General features: G+C 37.3%; 2 protein-coding genes across 2 annotated transcripts; both read right to left on the bottom strand.

The window, feature by feature from the left end:
• Positions 1-334: 334 nt before the first annotated feature.
• LOC125145944 lies at positions 335-6,253 on the bottom strand. The gene is made up of 6 exons (XM_047820927.1): positions 5,576-6,253; positions 4,450-4,552; positions 1,415-1,522; positions 871-983; positions 501-646; positions 335-374 (listed from the first exon to the last, which is right to left on the bottom strand). Exons 1-6 carry the CDS (start codon positions 6,215-6,217, stop codon positions 335-337), a joined length of 1,152 nt encoding a protein of 383 aa, XP_047676883.1. The 5' UTR covers positions 6,218-6,253.
• A 1,753-nt stretch (positions 6,254-8,006) lies between these two features.
• Positions 8,007-18,061, bottom strand: LOC113642892 (TLC domain-containing protein 4-B-like). The gene is made up of 6 exons (XM_047820238.1): positions 16,949-18,061; positions 16,717-16,806; positions 16,511-16,569; positions 13,605-13,699; positions 11,534-11,607; positions 8,007-10,518 (listed from the first exon to the last, which is right to left on the bottom strand). Exons 1-6 carry the CDS (start codon positions 17,101-17,103, stop codon positions 10,200-10,202), a joined length of 792 nt encoding a protein of 263 aa, XP_047676194.1. The 5' UTR covers positions 17,104-18,061; the 3' UTR covers positions 8,007-10,199.
• Positions 18,062-21,692: the final 3,631 nt, after the last annotated feature.

Below are 21,692 nucleotides of genomic sequence, written 5' to 3' on the forward strand. Positions count from 1 at the left end.
GTTGGCAAGGACACAGATTAAGACAATTAGAATGAGAAATCAGTCCCTTTCTGTTTTCTTCTTGTTTTGTTTGTAAAATAAACACTGGTACTGAACTCACTCCAGTGACGGAATCGTGTGCTCTGGAGTAATTCTTTGCTTTGTGCCTCCGAACCTTTTTAGAGCAGGTCCACACGGACACTCCCTTTTAATGACACACAAAGCGAATCATAAAGAGCATCACTGCTTATAGAAACTCAAGCTTCACTTGTATGCGCACTTTTGAATGGAAGCTTCCCATTTCAGGTCTCCTTCCACGCGTCTCGTTTTCTGGTTTGAATGGAAATGATGTTCATCATGTCTTTTGAGAGACGTCTTGCTCCCTCCAGCGCCACCTGGTGGACACGTTCAAGAAAAAAAATCCACGGTAATGAGATGATAAACTGCATTTCCATTATTTACGTTAACCTCTACAAAACGACCACATCGGCCCTGAATAGAGTTTTTTAATACTCACTCACCCTTTCCTCAGCATCGCGTTCCAGAACATCTGCTCGGAGGATAAACCCAGTTCTGCTCGATCCTGCACGAGGGATGTGGGCTCTTCTTTCTCGAACCACAGACCGAGAAAGGGCTGACCGGGAGAAGCTGCTGTTAGAGGAGGCATCTGAAATCAAGAGATAAAGAAGCTGCTTTAGGTTTACTGAGAATGTGAGAAACCTCTATTCTTTTTTTATTACTTGACTACCCCTGCTGATAGATTAATTCTGCTCATCGTTCATTCATTCATCTTCTGTAACTGCTTTATGAATGAATGAATGAATGAATATCACACCATGTTATCAGGTTGATGTCAGATGCCGTAGGATTGCTTCCTCTAGCTCCTGTCACAGGACACTGCACAAAACTCGAAGGCTCTGTCCTGATGTGCTGGACATCTGTGCACTCTTGGGTTTGTTCTGTAGCAGCTGCTCGGTGCAAGGGACACTCGGAAGGAGGAGCAGCTACACAGAGAGACATAAACAAACAGATGATTAAGCAAAATCAAGTCAATATTTTTTCTCTCTCTCAACTGTTGCTCTGTGTGTTTGCAAGACAAATAGACCAAAGGAATAAAATCAGTACTATGACTATTTTTTTAAGCTGAATATCACAATACTTTGCTGTACTAAACCTCATTAATTAATAATATCTCAGCAACAAAACAAATATTAATAATGTTCATGTCTTATGTGTTTGCTCAAGTCTGATAAAAGATTGTAAAGTCATTGTCTGAATCTGAAACTCATCACTCTTCCAGTGAACGCAGTGTAAATGTTTGGATGACAAAAAAATAATTATTAAAAATAGCTCAACTTCACTTAAAGGTCAGATATTTGGTGGAGTTTTTGTAGAATCCAAACAAATTAATCCAACTGACTATCATTCTAGTCACCTATTTTGGAGTCCTGGTGCATGGGACAGCCTGGAGGTGGAGCTCGACTCTCATCAGGCATCGCAGCAGTCTCCGCTTTGACTGAGCCAAAACGACTGCACATCGTCTCTGTCCGAGATGAACACAAAACAACTGCCACGGTCACTGTATATAAACACTATTGCAAGAAAACCAGGGCTGCACAATACATCTCAATTTGTATCCTGAAAATACGATGACAGCTGAAGACTGCAATATCAAAACAAAGCCCAGCTTTACTGTTTGTAAACAGTATGTAAACATGTTAGAGAAAGTTTCACAGCATCTTTACAACACCATCTCAGGTTTGCTTTTATATACAGAAAGGAAAATCATAATAAGTATTTGTGTTGGACATCGACACTCGATCAAAACTACTGCTTGAACACAGAGAGAGAGAGAGAGAGAGAGAGAGAGAGAGAGAGAGAGAGAGAGACAGTGTGAGAAAGACAGTGAGAGAGAGAGAGAGTGTGAGAAAGACAGTGAGAGAGAGAGAGACAGTGTGAGAAAGACAGTGAGAGAAAGACAGACAGAGAGAGAGAGAGCGTGTGTGTGTGTGTGAGAGAGAGAGAGAGAGAGAGAGAGAGAGAGAGAGAGAGAGACAGAGAGAGACGGTGAGAGAGAGTGAGAGTGTGTGTGTGTGTGTGTGTGTGTGTGTGTGTGTGAGAGAGAGAGAGAGTGAGAGAGAGAGAGACAGAGAGAGAGAGAGACTGAGAATGACAGTGTAAGAGAGAGAGACAGTGAGGGACAGACAGTGTGTGTGTGTGTGTGTGTGTGTGTGTGTGTGAGAGAGAGAGAGAGAGAGTGAGAGTGTGTGTGTGTGAGAGAGAGAGAGAGAGAGAGAGAGAGAGACAGTGAGAGAGAGTGTGAGAGAATGACAGTGTGTGTGTGTGAGAGAGAGAGAGAGAGAGAGAGAGAGAGAGAGAGAGAGAGAGAGAATGACAGTGTAAGAGAGAGAGACAGTGAGGGACAGACAGTGTGTGTGTGTGTGTGTGTGTGAGAGAGAGAGAGAGAGATAGATAGAGACAGAGAGAGAAGATAGACGTGAGAGAGTGTGAGAGAGAGACAGTGAGAGAGAATGACAGTGTGAGTGATATAGAGAGATAGTGAGAGAGAATGACAGTGTGATGAGATAGAGATAGATAGAGAGAGAGAGATTATAGAGAGATTATAGATAGATATGATAGATATAGATAGAGAATTACATTTAAGAGAGAGAGACAGTGAGGTACATACATTGTGTGTGTGTTGTAATAGATAGATGAAAGAGAGATAGAGAATGACTTTGATGAGAGATAGATAATAGATGAGATATAGAGATATATATATAGAATTGACAGTTTAGATAGAGACAGTTTACAGACATGAGATATAGAGAGAGATAGAGATATGATAGATAAGATAGATATATCATGAGTTTAGAGAGACTAGCGTATTTGTAGTTTTAGTATTGTTAGTCTTTATTTAGTGTATATCTATGATATGAGTAGTAGATTTTGATTGATGTATTGATTTGAGATTTTTAGTGTGTGTATTGAGTGTGTGATTGTATAGTTTTATTTGATTTTGTTTTATTTTGTTTATGTGATTGTTTTATTTTTATGTTAATGATTGTAGTGAGTGTAGTAGTGATTGTGTGATATCGAGTGATCGAGTGATGTGATTGTATTGATGTGAGTGAGTGTGAGTGTGTGAATGAGTGTGAGTGAGTGTGAGTGCGAGTGAGTGTGAGTGTGTGATTGAGTGTGAGTGAGTGTGAGTGTGAGTGTGTGAATGAGTGTGAGTGAGTGTGAGTGTGTGATTGAGTGTGAGTGAGTGTGAGTGTGAGTGAGTGTGAGTGTGAGTGTGTGAATGAGTGTGAGTGTGTGAGTGAGTGTGAGTGAGTGTGAGTGAGTGTGAGTGTGTGAATGAGTGCGAGTGAGTGTGAGTGCGAGTGAGTGTGAGTGTGTGATTGAGTGTGAGTGAGTGTGAGTGTGAGTGTGTGAATGAGTGTGAGTGAGTGTGAGTGTGAGAATGAGTGCTGAGTGAGTGTGAGTGCTAGTGAGTGAGAGTGTGAGTTGTTGTGAGCTGAGTGTGAGTGTGAGTGTGTGAATGAGTGTGAGTGAGTGTGAGTGTGTGAATGAGTGTGAGTGAGTGTGAGTGTGAATGAGTGTGAGTGTGTGAATGAGTGTGAGTGTGTGTGAGTGTGAATGAGTGTGAATGAGTGTGAGTGAGTGTGAGTGAGTGTGAGTGTGAGTGTGAGTGAGTGTGAATGAGTGTGAGTGAGTGTGAGTGTGAGTGTGTGAATGAGTGTGAGTGAGTGTGAGTGTGTGAATGAGTGTGAGTGAGTGTGAGTGTGAATGAGTGTGAGTGAGTGTGAGTGTGAGAATGAGTGCGAGTGAGTGTGAGTGAGTGTGAGTGTGAGTGTGAGTGAGTGTGAGTGTGTGAATGAGTGTGAATGAGTGTGAATGAGTGTGAATGAGAGTGAGTGTGAGTGAGTGAGTGTGAGTGTGAATGAGTGTGAATGAGTGTGAATGAGTGTGAATGAGAGTGAGTGTGAGTGAGTGAGTGTGAGTGTGAGTGAGTGAGTGTGAGTGTGAGTGAGTGAGTGTGAGTGTGAGTGTGAGTGTGAGTGTGAAGGGGTTTTGGCACTTAATACATTTTGCCTAGAAGTCAGTAGTTTAGTATTTAGTGTATTGTGGATGTTTATTGGATTGTAACGATGCAACAAAACGTTTTTAACACAAATCACCCGCTAAAGTTTTCCTTTAAATGAATGACATTAATGTAACTGTATCACACAGAAGTGCCTGTAGTCCTGAACACAGAAATAAACCACATGTAAAGCTTCATAAATACTTTTACATTCATGTCACACAAAAGTCCCTGCACTTAAACACACACTGTCAAACAAATCAATACAAAACTTTTACCTCACTATAACACTGTGTCCTGCTTCAGAAATGTCACAAAATTCCTTTTAAATGTTTAATATTAATAAAAATATCCACATGTTCTTGTCAATGTCGAAGCCTTACCAAACATACTCCATGAACCGACTTCTTCATCGGTTTCAGTGATGCCGCACACATGGTTCTGTGGAGTGTTTATCGCCACCTGCTGGCTGGATGACGAACAGCACTATAATTATACAACACAAGACAGTAGAGGTTCACTGGATTTATCTTTCATTAGAGAAATTCTTTATTATTATTATTATTATTATTATTATTATTATTATTATTATTATTATTATTATTATTATTATTATTATTATTGTTGTTGTTAATGTTAATATTAATATTAATATTATTTCTTATCAGCATGTACTCAATGTTAAGATTCCTGATGGTTTATTTACACAAAACATTTTATTTTTCTTTCTTTTTTTAAGGAGCTGATTTGAAAATCAGTCCCTCTGACTGCAAAAGTGTCAAATCCTTTAATTCACTGAGAATGGAAAATAAATCGAGTATTGACTGAGTTTTTGTGACATTAGCAGTGCAGTAATAATGCTTTAGTATTGTCGTATGCACACTGGAATGCAGCCCGGGTAATTACAGCTGATTTAACAATGAACTGCTTAATGAACAATAGGAAGAACATTTCTGGTCCCTTTTGATTTCTGTACCCAGTCTGTGTCATTCATGATCTCCTCCAACTTGTAAAAAACAGAGAGTGATAAATATACACACAAGGCCTTAATGATCCACTCATTACCCCATATAACAAGTTTGAAATACAAAACCACAGAGAAACACAAACACTACCTGATATCGTGAGTGTACGTTCTCAACATCAGCATTAAGACAGATAAACTACTATAGGGATAAACTGGACTGACAATCATTCACTATAGCTTCGCACCATAGATAGATAGATAGATAGATAGATAGATAGATAGATAGATAGATAGATAGATAGATAGATAGATAGATAGATAGATAGATAGATAGATAGATAGATAGATAGATAGATAGATAGATAGATAGATAGATAGATAGATAGATAGATAGATAGATAGATAGATAGTGTCGTGGACGTTTTGAGGTTCGAGAGAATTAAAGCATAAAAATATCACACCAACAGGCACGGGCAAGAGTATAAAGGTTTTCACGGTTTATTGTTTTCAGCTTTGTTTTCAGTTTTCAATTTCTCGTTGACCTCTGGAATCGAAGCCTCTTCTCTGACAGGTTCAAGATCCGTAGTCTCCTTTTGCTTGTCTTTCTGGCGTGTACGATCCGCGATCGGTGGAGAGGGTGGGTCAGCCTTAACTGCCTTCGGTGGAGGCAGTGGACTCTCCTTCGGCTCCACACGAGCTGGCTCCGGATCTGCACACACCTGTCGACATGACGCAGTCGCTGCCAGACGTGGTCGAGGAGGCGGTCCATCCAGGTCAGGATCATCTGAAAAAGACTTAAGACACTGGAGACTTTGTGAGTTACTTATTGTACTTTGTGTATTCTGCACATATTGTATAGATGCTCTCTTTGGAGTACATTGTGCTTTTTGAAACCTTTTTTCAGCCTCTAACTTCCACAAGTGAAAAGCTGTCCAGTTTATTTCTACCCTGCTCTTCTTCTTCTTCCCAACATTATCTCTTTCCATTTTGGTCAGGTTACCTTTCAGCAAATCTAACTGCTTCAAGCTAAAACTGCCGCCGTCTGGGAAGCCACACTCCGTCACCCACCGCAGCAATTGTGACACAGAATCAGGACCATAATTATTTCTCATATAATTCACATTAGGTCCGGTGACACACACTGGGTTTTTATTGAGCATGCTCTTAGAAATACTGTTGCCCATGACTATCTTAGTTTATTGTTGACAGTCTCTGCACCAGAAAGCCTGTGCTATGTGTCTGTGTGTTATCTTTTGTTTTGGCCTTTTCTCTTTTCCCCAAACCTGCTTTGCTCTCCGGAGAGTCTACACCGAGCTCGTCAGCTCTTAGCGGCGGGTTTTCTCAAAACCTCGCAAACAAGACACCTTTAGCACCTAATCCCAGATTAGTGCCGTGCTTTACTTTTGTATTTTAGGCCTTGCACTGGGTGCCTATCCAGGTCACTGACCTGTCGACAGATCCAGGTTTAAATCCTGTCTTTACAGCACTTTCTACACAGAGACAACCAACAATATTCACTATTCAACACTAATGAATTCAACTATGGTTTTCAAAATAAAACCCTTACAACTTTAGCAGATTAATCAGTGTTCTTTAACACAAATAAAAAAGATTCTCTCACCTTCCACACATCCAATTACTTTTGATTCCAGCGTTGAGGCGGCTCACGGTGAACTCCCGAGTCCTCTCACGCTCATAGCCAATTTTGCGGTCGAGGTGAAGTTAACAGCCTTCAAGGCTCGAGCGCTGCAAGCCTCCCCGGGAATCCCCGGAATCGACTCTCAAACGCGGAATCCTGCCGACAACGCCAGCCTGTCGTGGAAGTTTTGAGGTTCGAGAGAATTAAAGCATAAAAATATCACACCAACAGGCACGGGCAAGAGTATAAAGGTTTTCACGGTTTATTGTTTTCAGCTTTGCAGAAGGACCCAACACTCTACATGTAAAATCAGAGAGGAAGGGCCTCCATTATTGATAACACCAGCATTTTATAGACAGGAATAAAATGAAACAGGACATGTAAAACCAAAACATCATCCACCATTGGCTTAGAAGCATCGCCTGTTCATCTTCTGACCAAGCTAATCCCACGGGAACAGAAAAGGTCTCATGGGAAAGGTCTGATTAAAGGCAGTTTTAGGAAGAAACAACTGAAATCTCTAGTCACAATAACTACCAGCCATGGGAAATACAGAAGCCTAGAAGGACAGATTCATGTGTTCTTCTCTAAAGTAAAAATTTCCACTACAATAGATAGATAGATAGATAGATAGATAGATAGATAGATAGATAGATAGATAGATAGATAGATAGATAGATAGATAGATAGATAGATAGATAGATAGATAGATAGATAGATAGATAGATACCTGTTTAGGAAGAAAAACATACTAACTGAAACTCGATTAGACTCAAATCTATTTTCCAACATATTTTATGAAATCTTTCTTTGTTTGCAATCTCACTCTCTGTGTCACAATGTAGTTGGACTAAAATTGGTAGATGATGAGGTTTGTTCAATTCAATTCAATTCAAGTTTATTTGTATAGCGCTTTTTACAATAGACATTGTCTTAAAGCAGCTTTACACAACATAAACATAGAGCAGAAGGTAAACATAATTAATGATAAAGGAAATAACGATTAATAAAAGTAAAAGAATTGACAGAATAAAAAATTCTAGATTATTATTAGATATAAATAGTTCACAATGTGTATGTATTTATTCCCCCATGAGCAAGTCTGAGGTGACTCAGGCAGCAGTGGCAAGGAAAAACTCCCTTAAATTGGTAAAGGAAGAAACCTTGACAGGAACCGGACTCAAGGGGGAACCCATCCGAATATGGGTGACACTGGGGGTGTGATTATAATATACAGTCAGTTAAATGTTGTATTGGTGTAAGGATCATGGACTTCAGATCTCCTTAGTATCACAGAGTCTAACTGGAGATGTCTCAGAATTCTTAGAGTCGGCCTCGGCTCAGTGGACATCCAAAGGCTACGTCCCACAGAGGACGTTGGGGGCTGGTACAATGTCTGGATGCCTCGGGATGGGTACAAAGAGAGAAGCAGTGGAAAGGGATTAACATATCTGCTGTTAATACGTTTGTGTCTGAAGTGGAGAAAAAATCAAGTTACTTCGGCATCATTTCTGTAGCACAGCAAAAACAACAGCAAAAAAAAGATAAAAAAAATTAATAAAAACAACACAATTAATAGATCAAACTGATTAAATAAGGCAATTGGAAAACGTAAAAAAGATAATTGCCTTGGAGAATAAATACGTTTTCAAATGATATATAACTGATTATAAACAATGGTTTAAAAGAAGTGCGTACAAATTTCCTGCCAATTTCAGCAACTCTATAATGTTATTTAACGTATTTTCTTTTTCCCCTCATTAATAATGATGATGCTGTTTTTGTTTTTAACATTCCATAATACCACCTAGACTTCATTAAGCAAATACACAAAGTCAATTATTTATACATTAATAGTTATGGTCAGAAATATCACATAGCTGATAAAAACATGAGGGGGGGCACGGTGGCTTAGAGGTTAGCACGTTGAAGGGTTGGGGGTTCAATTCTTGCCTCTGCCTTGTGTGTGTGGAGTTTGCATGTTCTCCCCGTGCCTCGGGGGTTTCCTCCGGGTACTCCGGTTTCCTCCCCTGGTCCAAAGACATGCATGGTAGGTTGATTGGCATCCTTGTTGTATCCTGCCTTGATGCCCGATGACGCCTGAGATCCCCGTGACCCGAGAAGTTCGGATAAGCGGTAGAAAATGAATGAATGAATGATAAAACATGAACCTAGTGTTTTAACTCATTCATTAATAATACTTCAAATTACAATTCACATGATATTCTGGAGTAGACGGTTTTTATACAGGTTGCTTCAAGTGGGTTTGTGTACTTACATTCATCCAGAGAATTAAAATCATTTTATAGGCATGCATGGTCCCTTCTTGTATGTATTACATATACAGTAAGTCACGGCATCCATTTTGCTCCAGTCACAAGCTATGGACTCGTTAATTCTTTTACATTAAACTGTGCTGATGTTGTGCTGACTTTATTGCATCCGATAAAATAAAGGCAAATTTGGTTTCGCATCATAGCAGCTTAGCATCTTCGGTTTTGATTGTCCGGATTTTTATCCTCCGTCGTTGGGTTAATCTGTGAAGAGTTCATTTATAGTACATTTTGAACCCGTTTGCAGGTGCAGGTAAAGTAGGTGCTCTGATCATGTGCTACCTGCTCTAATTGTAATAATTTCTATCTACCATAAAATATAGGTCACTTTGAAGATTACAATTTATTAAGTAAGATCGTAACTTGATATACACAAGCTGTCAGTCCTCCTTTACTCCATTAATCAATGAAAAGTAGCTTCGCATTTTAAATCTCAGTGTACTCTGGAACAAGTTGTCTTTCAAAAATGATATCAAAATTCTTTGTTTCTTGTTTGAACACTTATATATTGACTGACACGATCGGGAAGCCCCGCCCCTTCCTCCTATCTCAACTCCAACTTTGTATGTTTATTATTGTGAAATAAAACCTATTATCATGTTTGACTTCGCTAACATTAGACGTTAAGCTCCATACATTAAAGCGTTTAGTTAAAGTGAGCTAACTTTGTGTGAAAAGAGAAACGATTGGAAAGTTTTGGGCTAAAATTAAATTTCATTTGTAATCAAATTCTAAAATTAAATTAAATTAAATTTCAAATCAAATCCTAAGGGTAAGGTGTGATTTTGAAAGGTTGCTTGTGTGCTGTGCTGTGCAGTCACTTTCAAAAGACAAAAAAGTTCAAATAGCAGCTGAATAGCAGTGAAAATATCGGACATGTGGAATCGGTTCACAGTTTCAATTCGGATCATAAACAAGAGAATTGTAAAAGAACTCTATAAAAATGTAAGGTCTTGTCTTCTCTTTCCATTGATTGGTACAGGAACAGAGGACTGACAATTTGTTCATGTTGACACACGGCCTACAGTCGGTAATTGTACATTTACAGCGAGGTCACTATTTGCTCTTTATGCATCCCCATTTATAGACCCCGTATTGTCTAGCATGCGCCCTCATGGTCCTACAGGCGTAGTGTTTAATATCACAGTATCTGTCTATAAAGATGAGAGTTGACTAGGCTTAATTTTCTCAGTCTCAGTCGATTTTCGGGTTCTCCTTCTCCATCACTGGTTTTTGGGATCTGCTCGAGCGTAGAACTTTGAGGCAGCCCCGAAGGATCTTACGCATCCACATGACATTCATGACATCGAGGCAGAGGCTGCAAAGGATCCAGGCACTGCGAGCGGCTGGGGTGAGTCTGTAAAAGGCCTCAGTGCCGTACACACTGTACATTTGGCTGTAGTAGACTGGAATGACGGCGATCCTCACCAGGAAAAAGGAGGACGCCATGGCTACTCCGTTAACAAGGTTGGGTTTGGAAAGCTTGTGGTAGCTCAGAACCTGAAGAAACCACCTGAAATCATATAATGAGGTCAGTGTTAAGTTATACATGACCTATGAGTTAGTTATCATAATCAACATTCAGAGTAGACATGATTATATTATTCATTTATAATTGTTAATAATTATTAATTGTTTATGAATAGAAGAACTTCCATTTTACACTGATCTAAAAACATGGTACAGACTGAAAACACACAATACTGCAAAAATAAACCTTGGGTGTATCCTGCAACAAGACAATAATCCAGAAAAAACCTACACTGGATCAACAGAAATATAGTTAAAAGGAGTCTTTGCCATGTTCCACCCAGTGAGCAGTGTCTTTAGTGACTGCTTTAATCGGCTGAGGTTTGATGTGGATCTGGAGTGTATCCCAGGAACACTGGTTGTGAAGCAGGAATACACCCAGGGTGGGACACACACATGCGCGCACACACACACACACACACACACACACACACACACACACACACACACACACACACACACACACACACACACACACACACACACACACACACACATATTCATATAATCTGGCTTTGCCAATCCAACTACTGGTTTTTTGAGAGGTGGGAGGAAGTCATACCACACAGACATACAAAACAAAACATATGAATCACCAAACACTAGACGTTATGTGGAAATATTTAGATATTGAAAATATTTAAAACATGAAAAAAAAAACAGGTGTGTAAACTTTTGCAATCAACCACATTTTTGTATTTGCTTTTGTACTGTATAGTGCTGAGCAGAAGTAAGTGTGTGTGTGTGTGTGTGTGTGTGTGTGTGTGTGTGTGTGTGTGTGTGTGTGTGTGTGTGTGTGTGTGTGTGTGTGCCTGTTTGTGTGTGTTTGTGTGCGTCTGTTTGTGTGTGTTTGTGTGTGTGTTTGTGTGTGTGTGTGTGTGTGCGCGTGTGTGTGTGCGTGTGCGTGTGCATGTGCGTGTGTGTGTGTGTGTGCGTGTGTGTGTGTGTGTGTGTGTGTGTGTGTGTGTGTGTGTGTGTGTTTGTGTGTAAGATTGTACCTCTGGTTCACAAAGGGGGTGGAAAATTCAGCAAGCAGACGGAAATTAGCAAAATAGGGCAATATTCCCTGACTCTAAAAAACAAAACACAACAAAAAAACACACACAAATGAAAGTGATCATACACTTTATGATGAAAAAAAAGTATTAAATTTTTTTTCTCCCCAAACAAAAATCTGTGTTTTGTTGTTTTGAATATCTCCAAATCTAGATATGTACAATTTGATTGATATAGATATGATACACAATTTATTTGTATAGCGCTTGCTTTTACACATTGTCTCAAAGCAGCTTTACAGAAGTAAATACAATAAGTTTAAAAGTAAGTTACTATTTATCTATGACATCTATCCCTAATGAGCAAGCTAGAGGTGACGGTGGTGAGGAAAAACTCCCTGTGATGATATGAGGAAGAAACCTTGAGAGGAACCAGACTAGAAATAGAAGAAAACCTTTTTGTGACACTGGACAGTAAATGATGTTAATGTAAATAATGTCATTTCTGCAACAGTTTATAGTTGTGCAGCCAAGAGGAACTAACGGGTCAGTGCAAATTCACCAAAGACTCAACACTAATTCCTTCCTGCCAAAGTCTTCAAATGATCGCTGATAAAAACCAGACCATACAGCTGACGGATGCAACAATGGTTCAGAAGAGTTGAAAAAGTAAAAAGCTTTATGTAAAATTAAACCAAATTGTTAAATGATCAGTATGATGTTCTAATTACGATGTTCTAATGCATTATTATGACAATATTTAGAAAAATTGAATTGTAAATCTCAAAATGAATTGTTCTTTTCTCCTTTGAGCATAAATTAGCCTACAATACATCTACAAAGATATCCACAATATATTAGATATCCATTCATTCTTTATCATTTTTCCAAATATCCAAACTAAAATTAAATGAAACATTTGTTTAGTTTATATTATTTCAACATTTCATATTAATTAGTGTTTAACATATGACTTATAACGTTTAACCTAACACCACTACCTCACAGCCCATAACCCCCACTGACTGCTGACACACAACACACTGAGCACATTACTCTGTATATACTGTAGTTTCCCATACATTTCATTTCTATTATTTATTTTTATTCTTTTTTGTAAGGGAAACGTGCAAAGTAAGAATTTCATTGTACGGTTCAAACTGCTGTGTTTTCACTGTGAATCATTGAATCTTGAATGATAGGGAAACTTTTATACATTGTGTATTTTCAAACAAACAACCAGATAACTCCTGCTCAGAGTCAGGTTTGATAAAGATAAAGATAGATAGATAGATAGATAGATAGATAGATAGATAGATAGATAGATAGATAGATAGATAGATAGATAGATAGATAGATAGATAGATAGATAGATAGACAGACAGACAGACAGACAGACAGACAGAGGGGGGGGGGATTTCAATATAAAATTAGCTTGAAGAAAAAAGAGACTGCATTTCGCTGCCACAAAAAGAGGAAGGAGTTGACCAATCAGCAATGCATTCATGAGCACACACACACACGCACACACACACACACACACACACACACACACACACACACACACACACACACACACACGCATGCACACACGCACACAACAGGCTTTTGTTTTGGTATTTATGTATTAGTTGTTGTTTTTTTAAATAAATTTTATTTATTTGTATGATTGTTCACCTGTCTAACTTAGAAAGTTTCATACATGTACAATTTGTTTTATTAATAAAGCTCATTTGAATTTTAATTAGAATTTGAGAGATATTTACGTATGTTAATTGGCTCCCGGCTTTTTATTGACCTTTACGTTTATTCTGGCTCCATTCTTAAAGTTGTCGTAGTTGTATTATTGTCTGTATGTGGAGTCTTACGTATTATGTACTGTATGTTAATGTTTAATGCCAAAACCTTGTCATTTGATTTAGAAGACCCCTTTTTGCCTCTGATTTTATTATACATATTATAATTATGGTGTATTACAATTAGACTAATATACAGATATATATATATAATGATAAATCCCAGGAAGAAAGAAAAAAATGACTTTAGTGAGTATCTGTAAAATCTACAAACTCACCAGTACATAATAATAAGCAATAAGGGCAGCGAGGTGGTGTATGACAAAATACTTCTCTCCAATGAAGTCCCAGAAGTAGATCATAAGCAGCAGATCTGAAAAGGAAACAAAGTTTACACAGTGTCGAAAACCCATTGTGATCTTCTTTACCAGTACAATGACGACTTATCAGTATAAAAGAGTGAATTATTTTATCGCTGCAAGGCACAAAATTAATCAGGACATCACTGGCTTTCAGTGTGAGATAATTTTTTACCACTGTTGGGATAATCTTACACACAATTTTAGTGGTTAAGTATAACACCTGCAGATTTTAGAAGTTTACGAACAAGTACTTGGGGCATCTCAGAAGGCAAAAATGGGCTCAAAATCATCATATACTTTGAAAAAAGAAACATTTGTGAAAATAAAATTATGTTTCAAAGAACTATTGCCTCTAGTTGGGTAAGCAAAAACAGAATTACTTACAAAAAACTAAAAATCTTAAAACCCTGGGTTTCTAAGTTCATAAAAGCTATTAATCACCACTGTCGAGTGTTTCGTGGCAAAGAAATACAATGATGAATACAGGATCCCCAAACAGATGCAAATTCTAAGTGTAGGAGCCATGTTAAGTGTATGTCATGTGACTGCGGGAGAACCTGTGTGTAGCTCTGGAAGCATGTGGGGGTGAGTGTAGGAGCACATATTTTTTGGTTGACCGTATAATCACGGTATGAGAATAATATATGCATTGAGAAGCAGTATTGTTGAACTTAAGCAAATCACTGTTATACATTGTATATAGAAACAAGCTTTCGAACGGATGTAGAATAAACAGCAAACTGCAAGGATGATTAACGTGTCACGACTTTATTGCTCAACTGCTCGGCGGCTTTAAGATCATTGTGCCGCTACACTAAGTTTTGGCCCCTGGTTAAAAGAGTTAACCAAACAATACAATATAATGATCATTGATTACTCAGAATGAACCTGCAGTTACATACAGGTAAATTTGATTTTAACTGATGTTTCCTATGAAAACTGTAATGCAAAATAGAAACAAATTAAGAAATCTCATCTAAGGAAAAAGATTAAGCGATACTAAGAAGCTAAAGGGTTGCTGCAAACTAAAGCCTGACCGATAGACAAACTGACAGAAATTGTTTGTACGACCTAAAAGTTCTGATAGAACATGAAATTTAACTGAATTTAACAGACGTCACTTGCTGTATCTTAAATAGATATTGGCAATTTTAACAGCAGATACAGAAATATTACAAATCCATGTATAATAATAATAATAATAATAATAATAATAATAATAATAATAATAATAATAATAATAATAATAATAATAATAATAATAATAGCTTATTATTATTATTATGAAAAATATTCACAGGATTAAACACAGGCTCATGCGAATAGAAAGACTTTTAAAAAATTGTAGCTTAACAATGGGAACAGCACTGACACAGGAAGGAAATCCATAACTTAGTAATGCATCTTTATAGAAGTGATTCATCCCAAACATACCAGGAAACCTACCATAAATATCCGGAATTACAAGGGATAAAAAGTGAACAGGTGAAACAAATAACAATCATAGCAAAAGAAAATGAGAACAAAAAACATTGACCATGAAAAAAATGTATGTAAGGAATGTAGGAGAGTATGGTGAGTGAACAGAGATGGAATTAGGGTGGATGTAACACATTGGCATAGTGAGAATGCTATTCATACTAAACCCCACCCAAAAATAGTATATGTAGTGCTCACTATGGCATCAACATGAACATTTCCAGATTGTTATATTTAAAAACTACTCAGTGTTTACTGGAGGTATCGTCATGTAAATGTCAGAGATAAGTAAAAGAATGCACCTTTTAACCATACTTAGTAAAAAGGGTTCCTTAAGAAATTGGTTCTTTGGATAGATAAGGCTTCTAGCTTTCTAAATGAGAAGAGCAAACCCAAAGACCCTTAAAGGTGTCCTGATTGAACCTATTTTATCTAGCACTTGTTAAATACTAGCTTGTTAATCTGCTAGCTTTGTTTTATAATCGTCTTTATTTTACAGTAGATAACAGTTAATATTTGTCCTCTATGACAGATTAAGTTTTCTCAGATCAAGGTTTTTAACCATAATTTGCCCTACTGAAGAACCTTATTCCATTTATTCTGAGATGAGATAACCTAGGTGTTGGTCTACGGATTAGAACCTTACATGATCAAATCCCTGGCCTGCCAATTCTGTGCCCCTTAACAAGGCCCTTAATAGTTGTACAAAATGAGATAAAAATGTAAATAGCTCTCCATAATTGCTAAATGCTCTAAATTTATGTCTATATTTTTCCAATATTTCTATTTAAAGGCTAGAATATTATACCATCTAACCAACAACCATTGAGAAGTGCTGTATGAATGTTTGAAAATACTTGGTTAGGATTTTTAATGTATTTATTTATTTGTTTGTTTGTTTGTTTGTTTGTTTGTTTGTTTGTTTGTTTGTTTGTTTGTTTGCTTGCTTGCTTGCTTGCGTATTTATTATTTATTTATTTTACTTTTGTCGCATTTAATACCCAACTTGATTGGTTAATCCTGTTTCAGTGTGATTAAGCGACTAAGCAGCAAGTCCGTAATAATGACTGTGCAGTTACTGTATTTTCATAATCAGCTGTGATGCACTGTACACGGGCTACGCTAAATCACGAATAATCACTCTGAACAGTCATAACATATTCCAGGTATAGCTACATCTCTGATACAGTGTTTACGGATGTAGTTCATCATACTGTATAAGTATATCATTATGAACATACCACAGTACACACACATCATAATGAAATTTATGCATCAATAAAAGCACAGAGACTGACCTGTGCTACTGAATTTAAGGGTTATATAATTATAAAGGTGCTGACCTGAGATGAGGTAGCCTGTGGTTATGCCCACATTCAGTTTCACAAGTGTTGGATCTCCCCTTTAAGAAAAGACAGGAACATAATTGTAGAATTATGTAAATATATATATATATATATATATATATATATATATATATATATATATATATATATATATATATATATATATATATCACATATTAACAATATCACAATAAAACTCTCACCAAACTGGGTCTTTCTTGAGAGCATCATCAAAAATTAATATGTAGAGACAAAAATGTCCCACGACCAAAGCATGGATTGTGGAGACGGCCCTGTTTGGGATACACATGGCTCGCATTATATAATACATCATGACACAGGGACATGTAAACATGAAATGATGAAATAAATACACATGGTTTAACATTCTTACAGGAAATGTATAAAAAAAAAGACAAAAACATTAAAACTGACCTAGAGCTCCACTCTGTCCTCTGCATGTGTGTGAGCCTGAGGAAAGCTGGAACGAGGCGATCGGACAGCCATGGACATGCGACATGAAATATCCACTGAGAGATGAGGAAACTGCTGAGGGTAACTAACACCACAGGGATGCTCAGAGGCTCCATAGCCACCTAGTCCTGCAGAGAGAGCAAGCGAGAGAGGGACAGAGACAGCATAGGGTAGAAGAAAAAGACAATCCATACACACCGCCGTTCTCACTCCAGCATGCAGCAAATTCCTCACTTGACTACATCATGTCTTGTGCTGTAAAAAGAGGACTATTTCCTGGTTTTAGATTTGCAGCTGGGTGAAAAGCATCACTTGTCCCACGTGCTGCCGCAGTATCTCTGTGCTGCCAAATGCCCGGCGTGGAGCTCCGTTTGCATATCTGCTGATACAGCACTATTGGACAACCAATTCTCATATTGCTGTATCCTTCTTTTACAGTGAAATGACCAATGGCTTTAGGAGATGCATGTGAAAAGGACCGGAATACAGTCCTCTGGCATAAAATACACTGTCAGGAAAAAAGGTACTAGACAGGTTTATTTTTGTTTCCGAAGATGGTCTTTACTGCATGTTAAATCTGTTTCAAAATGTTCACACAAACTTATAACTAAACTTCTAAACAAGAGTGTGATGTACTAGATGATATACTAGTACGTATCTAAAATAAGTGATTTTGTTATTTTCACAGTCAGTCAGTGTTCAGAGTGGAACTATAACTATATTATCATCATAGGCTTGGATTGATGCCACATGGTGCTAAAGCACAAAAGTAAGGCTGCTTGCCCAACATGGCTGTCCTTCACGTTAAAGCGATGTTGGGAACTTTTGTTCATGTTTATAGATTGCAGCACATCACACTGTGTCCTACTACCACATCCACAAGAACATCAATTATCAATTAGATATTTATGAAAACAAATTGTGAGTTAGCTACTAATTTAAGATACAAATTTCAGACACCAAATATGTTTGTATAGGAGATACTTTATTGTTTTCCTTTAAGCATGTATTACTCTGAGTATATATTAAGTCTACTATTGGTACTATGAATACTACCACCACCACCACTACTACTACTACTACTACTACTACTACTACTAATAATAATAATAATAATACACAGATAATAATAATAGCTGCAGAGATTAATCTGTGTATTATGTATTAAATGTGTTCAGGCTTTGTGAACTGGTCATTCATCACTCTGGACTAGATCTGCTCCTAACTGACGGACTGAATACTGTTATCCTCTTTGGCCACACCTCTACCACCTCTACTGTCACTCACAGGGTTCTCTAAACAGGGCTTTCAAGTTTTGAAGACAGGCAAGAGCGACATATTTTAAATATGACTGGGCCTAGACCAGTGGTTCTCAAACTGTTTTGGCGTGCGGTCCCCCTTGTATACAGTGCACCCCCTCCCAATAAATAAATAAATAAATAAATAAATAAATATACAAACAAACAAACAAATAAATAAATAAAATAATAAAAATAAAAAACAAATTATGACATAAAACATTCCAAAACTTAATATTTGAATTAATTGTCAGTGAACCGGGGCCCCCTGGCACCATCTCAGGGCCCCAGTTTGAGAACTACTGGCCTAGACTACTTGTTCTGAGCAGGTGTTGTCAGTGAACAGGCTGTAAAACTGTTGGTTAAGTTACAGAAGAACTGATGCTGATTATCTGGGAAACTTTCTCTAAAAGCAGTCAAAATGTCATTGTTTGTGTCAAACAAGCTGTGAATTTGTTGTAACATTACAACAGGAGATCATGATTTACTCTGTGCTCAATGTGATGCTCGCAGCTCCAGTGGTTTTCTTTGTGGGTGAACGAGGATCATGCTGAACGATTCCAGGAGCTGCTTTTTTTCATTGGTAGTTGCGTTAAATTTTACCCAGATACAATAGTGCTATTTTCTGATTGGCTATTGTGCAGTCTCTTTTTTTGAATGGCTGATAAGTGGCAGGCTCGACTAAGAACTCCAGGGGAGACGCGCTTGATTCCTGCCCGGTTCCATAGAGAGGACTGCGCAGATTTATTGGAGATGAAAGTAAGCCTTTGGATTAATGAGACATATTAGCAGTAGTAGCTGTAGTAGTGTACTATATCCAGTAGACATGTCAAACACTTATATTTACAGCATTTGGCAGACATAATTATCCAGAGCTTTAAAATCTCTATCAATGGATACATCATACCCGCCATAATGAGACATAGTGATGGAATAGGCAGTGATACAGGAACCAGAGTGACCTTGTCAGATATGAACTGCTCTTCAGCAGTGTGGAGCTACTGCTGACACGTGTAACACTATAGGTGGAAAAAACTGTAAAGCACTGAACTGTCTACAGAATCTTCCTCGCATTTAGTTTATAGGTAAATGTAAGGGGTGGAGTGAAATAAGGCACTTACAGTACATAACTATACAAAATAATATTCTAGGATTGCCAGTACATCACTGTATCTGCTTACGTTTTCACATGCTTGAATAGGAAAGCATTAGATAGTTTAACATTGCGGTCACATTCGCAAGTACTTACAGTAGGAATAAAGTTTGACACATTATTTATGCTAATGTTTTGTAATAATAATAATAATAATAATAATAATAATAATAATAATAATAATAATAATAATAATAATAATAATAATAATAATAAGCAGAAGAATAAGAAGAAAAAGAAGAATAAGAAGAATAGCAAAGAAGATGAAAAAGGATCATTTATATTGTACCTTTACACTCACTGACCAGAACACACCAAAAGTTAAAAAGAAGTCAAAGAAAGCATTAATCCTTTAAATTGTATTTTTAAATCTCACCTACAACTTTAAACAGGACGTACTGCATAAAAAGTGAAAAATAGGCATGGACAGAACTCAGGGGACAATGCAGAAAAAGCAAAAATGTGTATAAGGACATTTTGCTGCTGGGAAGATTTTCTGGGGAGGTGGAAAGGTCCACACACACACACACACACACACACACACACACACACACACACACACACACACACACACACACACACACACACACAAACACTTATAAATGGTGTAAATATCCCGAACTAAAGCTATAGTCAGTCATTTGTTAACCGGAGTTACATAAAATCCAGCACCAGCTATTTCACTGTTCCCCTAAAAAAGACACATGTGCTGCTTGCAATACCTGAATGTCAAGGCAAGTGTAAAAGCTTTCCACATTGACAATCAACAATACTGTCATGATCTGGTTGAATGTTCCAACCGGTGGTCCAAATCATTATGCTTATTATCATTATCCTCCCGTTTACAGATACTCCTGCATTTTTGTGGGGGTTTTTTATTCAGCTAAAACTTGATTGAATATAAAGAAAACTTTATCCGATATTACAAATCATTTCCAATTTTCACCTAGTCCATACTAATATGGATTACTTTTTAAATGTTGTGTACATTTTAATCCACTTCCTAATTATTCCTTTAAAAAGGCATGATCCACGGCTTTTAAACCTCAGCATGGTTTGTGTACTATCCAAAGCAGTTAAATATGAAAATAAAAAAATGAGCATCTTAAAATCATCCAAATTGGAATTGTGGAGAAGATACAGTATAACAGTCAAAGATTCTGATTTTGAGTTGTTCCTTGATCCACACTACAACATGGAAACCGTGGTTTAAAAAAATAGCATGATTTATATATTAGATTACTTGTGAAGGTCAAACTATACAGTATTTGCATTTATTTATTTAGAAGATACCATTATTCAAAGTGGCTTATGAGTCATACAGTCCAATCAAAAGGCACAGAGATGGTGAATGTTGCCAGATACCTTGTCCATACCTTGTCCAGTTAGGATATTTCAATCACATTTTTCTTGGGTGGGATAGTTATAATATGGAATAATTTTAGTCGGGATTCATTATATACATTTTTATGGAAGAGTTATTTTGGTTAGATTCAATCTGAGACGATTTTAAACTGAGGAATCTGCTAAATCATCAAGTCTACTAGGACTGATAAAGACATTTCATATTATATTTACTCATCACATGTCTATATAGATCAAGCCCTTTTCTTTAAACACACTATAATATACTACATGTCTCTTTCAGCTCACTGAAAGTTCTCCAGAAAATCCCAGTTAGTGTAACTTTCTAAAAGTTGTTCCTGGCAGTTTCCTGTTTATAGCCACACATCCCCTGATAGCTGTGCTAAGGTCCCTGGACTTGCTGTCAACACCGTGCTCAGGATATCCTGAAAAAAAGTAAATGATCTGAAATCTTGGCCTTGACCTCCCACTAATTTTAGCAAGGTGCAATTTTGTGATAATGTTCAGCATGTAGTGACCAGTTTTTGTTTTAAGAATGTTGTCTAATAGCTTTGATCCATGTTTACTAACCACCCACATATGTTAATTTAGTGCATTTGTTAGATTATAAATGTAACTAATGCTAACCTTAGCAGAATGTCCAAAAATATGTATGGCTTTTCCATGTGACTTGTAATTGGTGGCAATCATGTCCAACCCTCAAAAACCACCCAGCAGATAAACTACCAATCTTGTGTTTATGGAAGTCTAAAGGTGTCAAAATGGCTACAAAAAATCAATTCCATGCATGTAATGCAATATTTTTATGGATGTGAGCACATGCATCATACAAATAAAGTGGGTGACTAAGATCAGGTGTCAATATTAACGATTTAGACATTTGCATCTT

Source organism: Tachysurus fulvidraco, chromosome 11 (genome assembly GCF_022655615.1).
Source record: "Tachysurus fulvidraco isolate hzauxx_2018 chromosome 11, HZAU_PFXX_2.0, whole genome shotgun sequence".
In the NCBI taxonomy this organism is placed as follows: domain Eukaryota; kingdom Metazoa; phylum Chordata; class Actinopteri; order Siluriformes; family Bagridae; genus Tachysurus; species Tachysurus fulvidraco.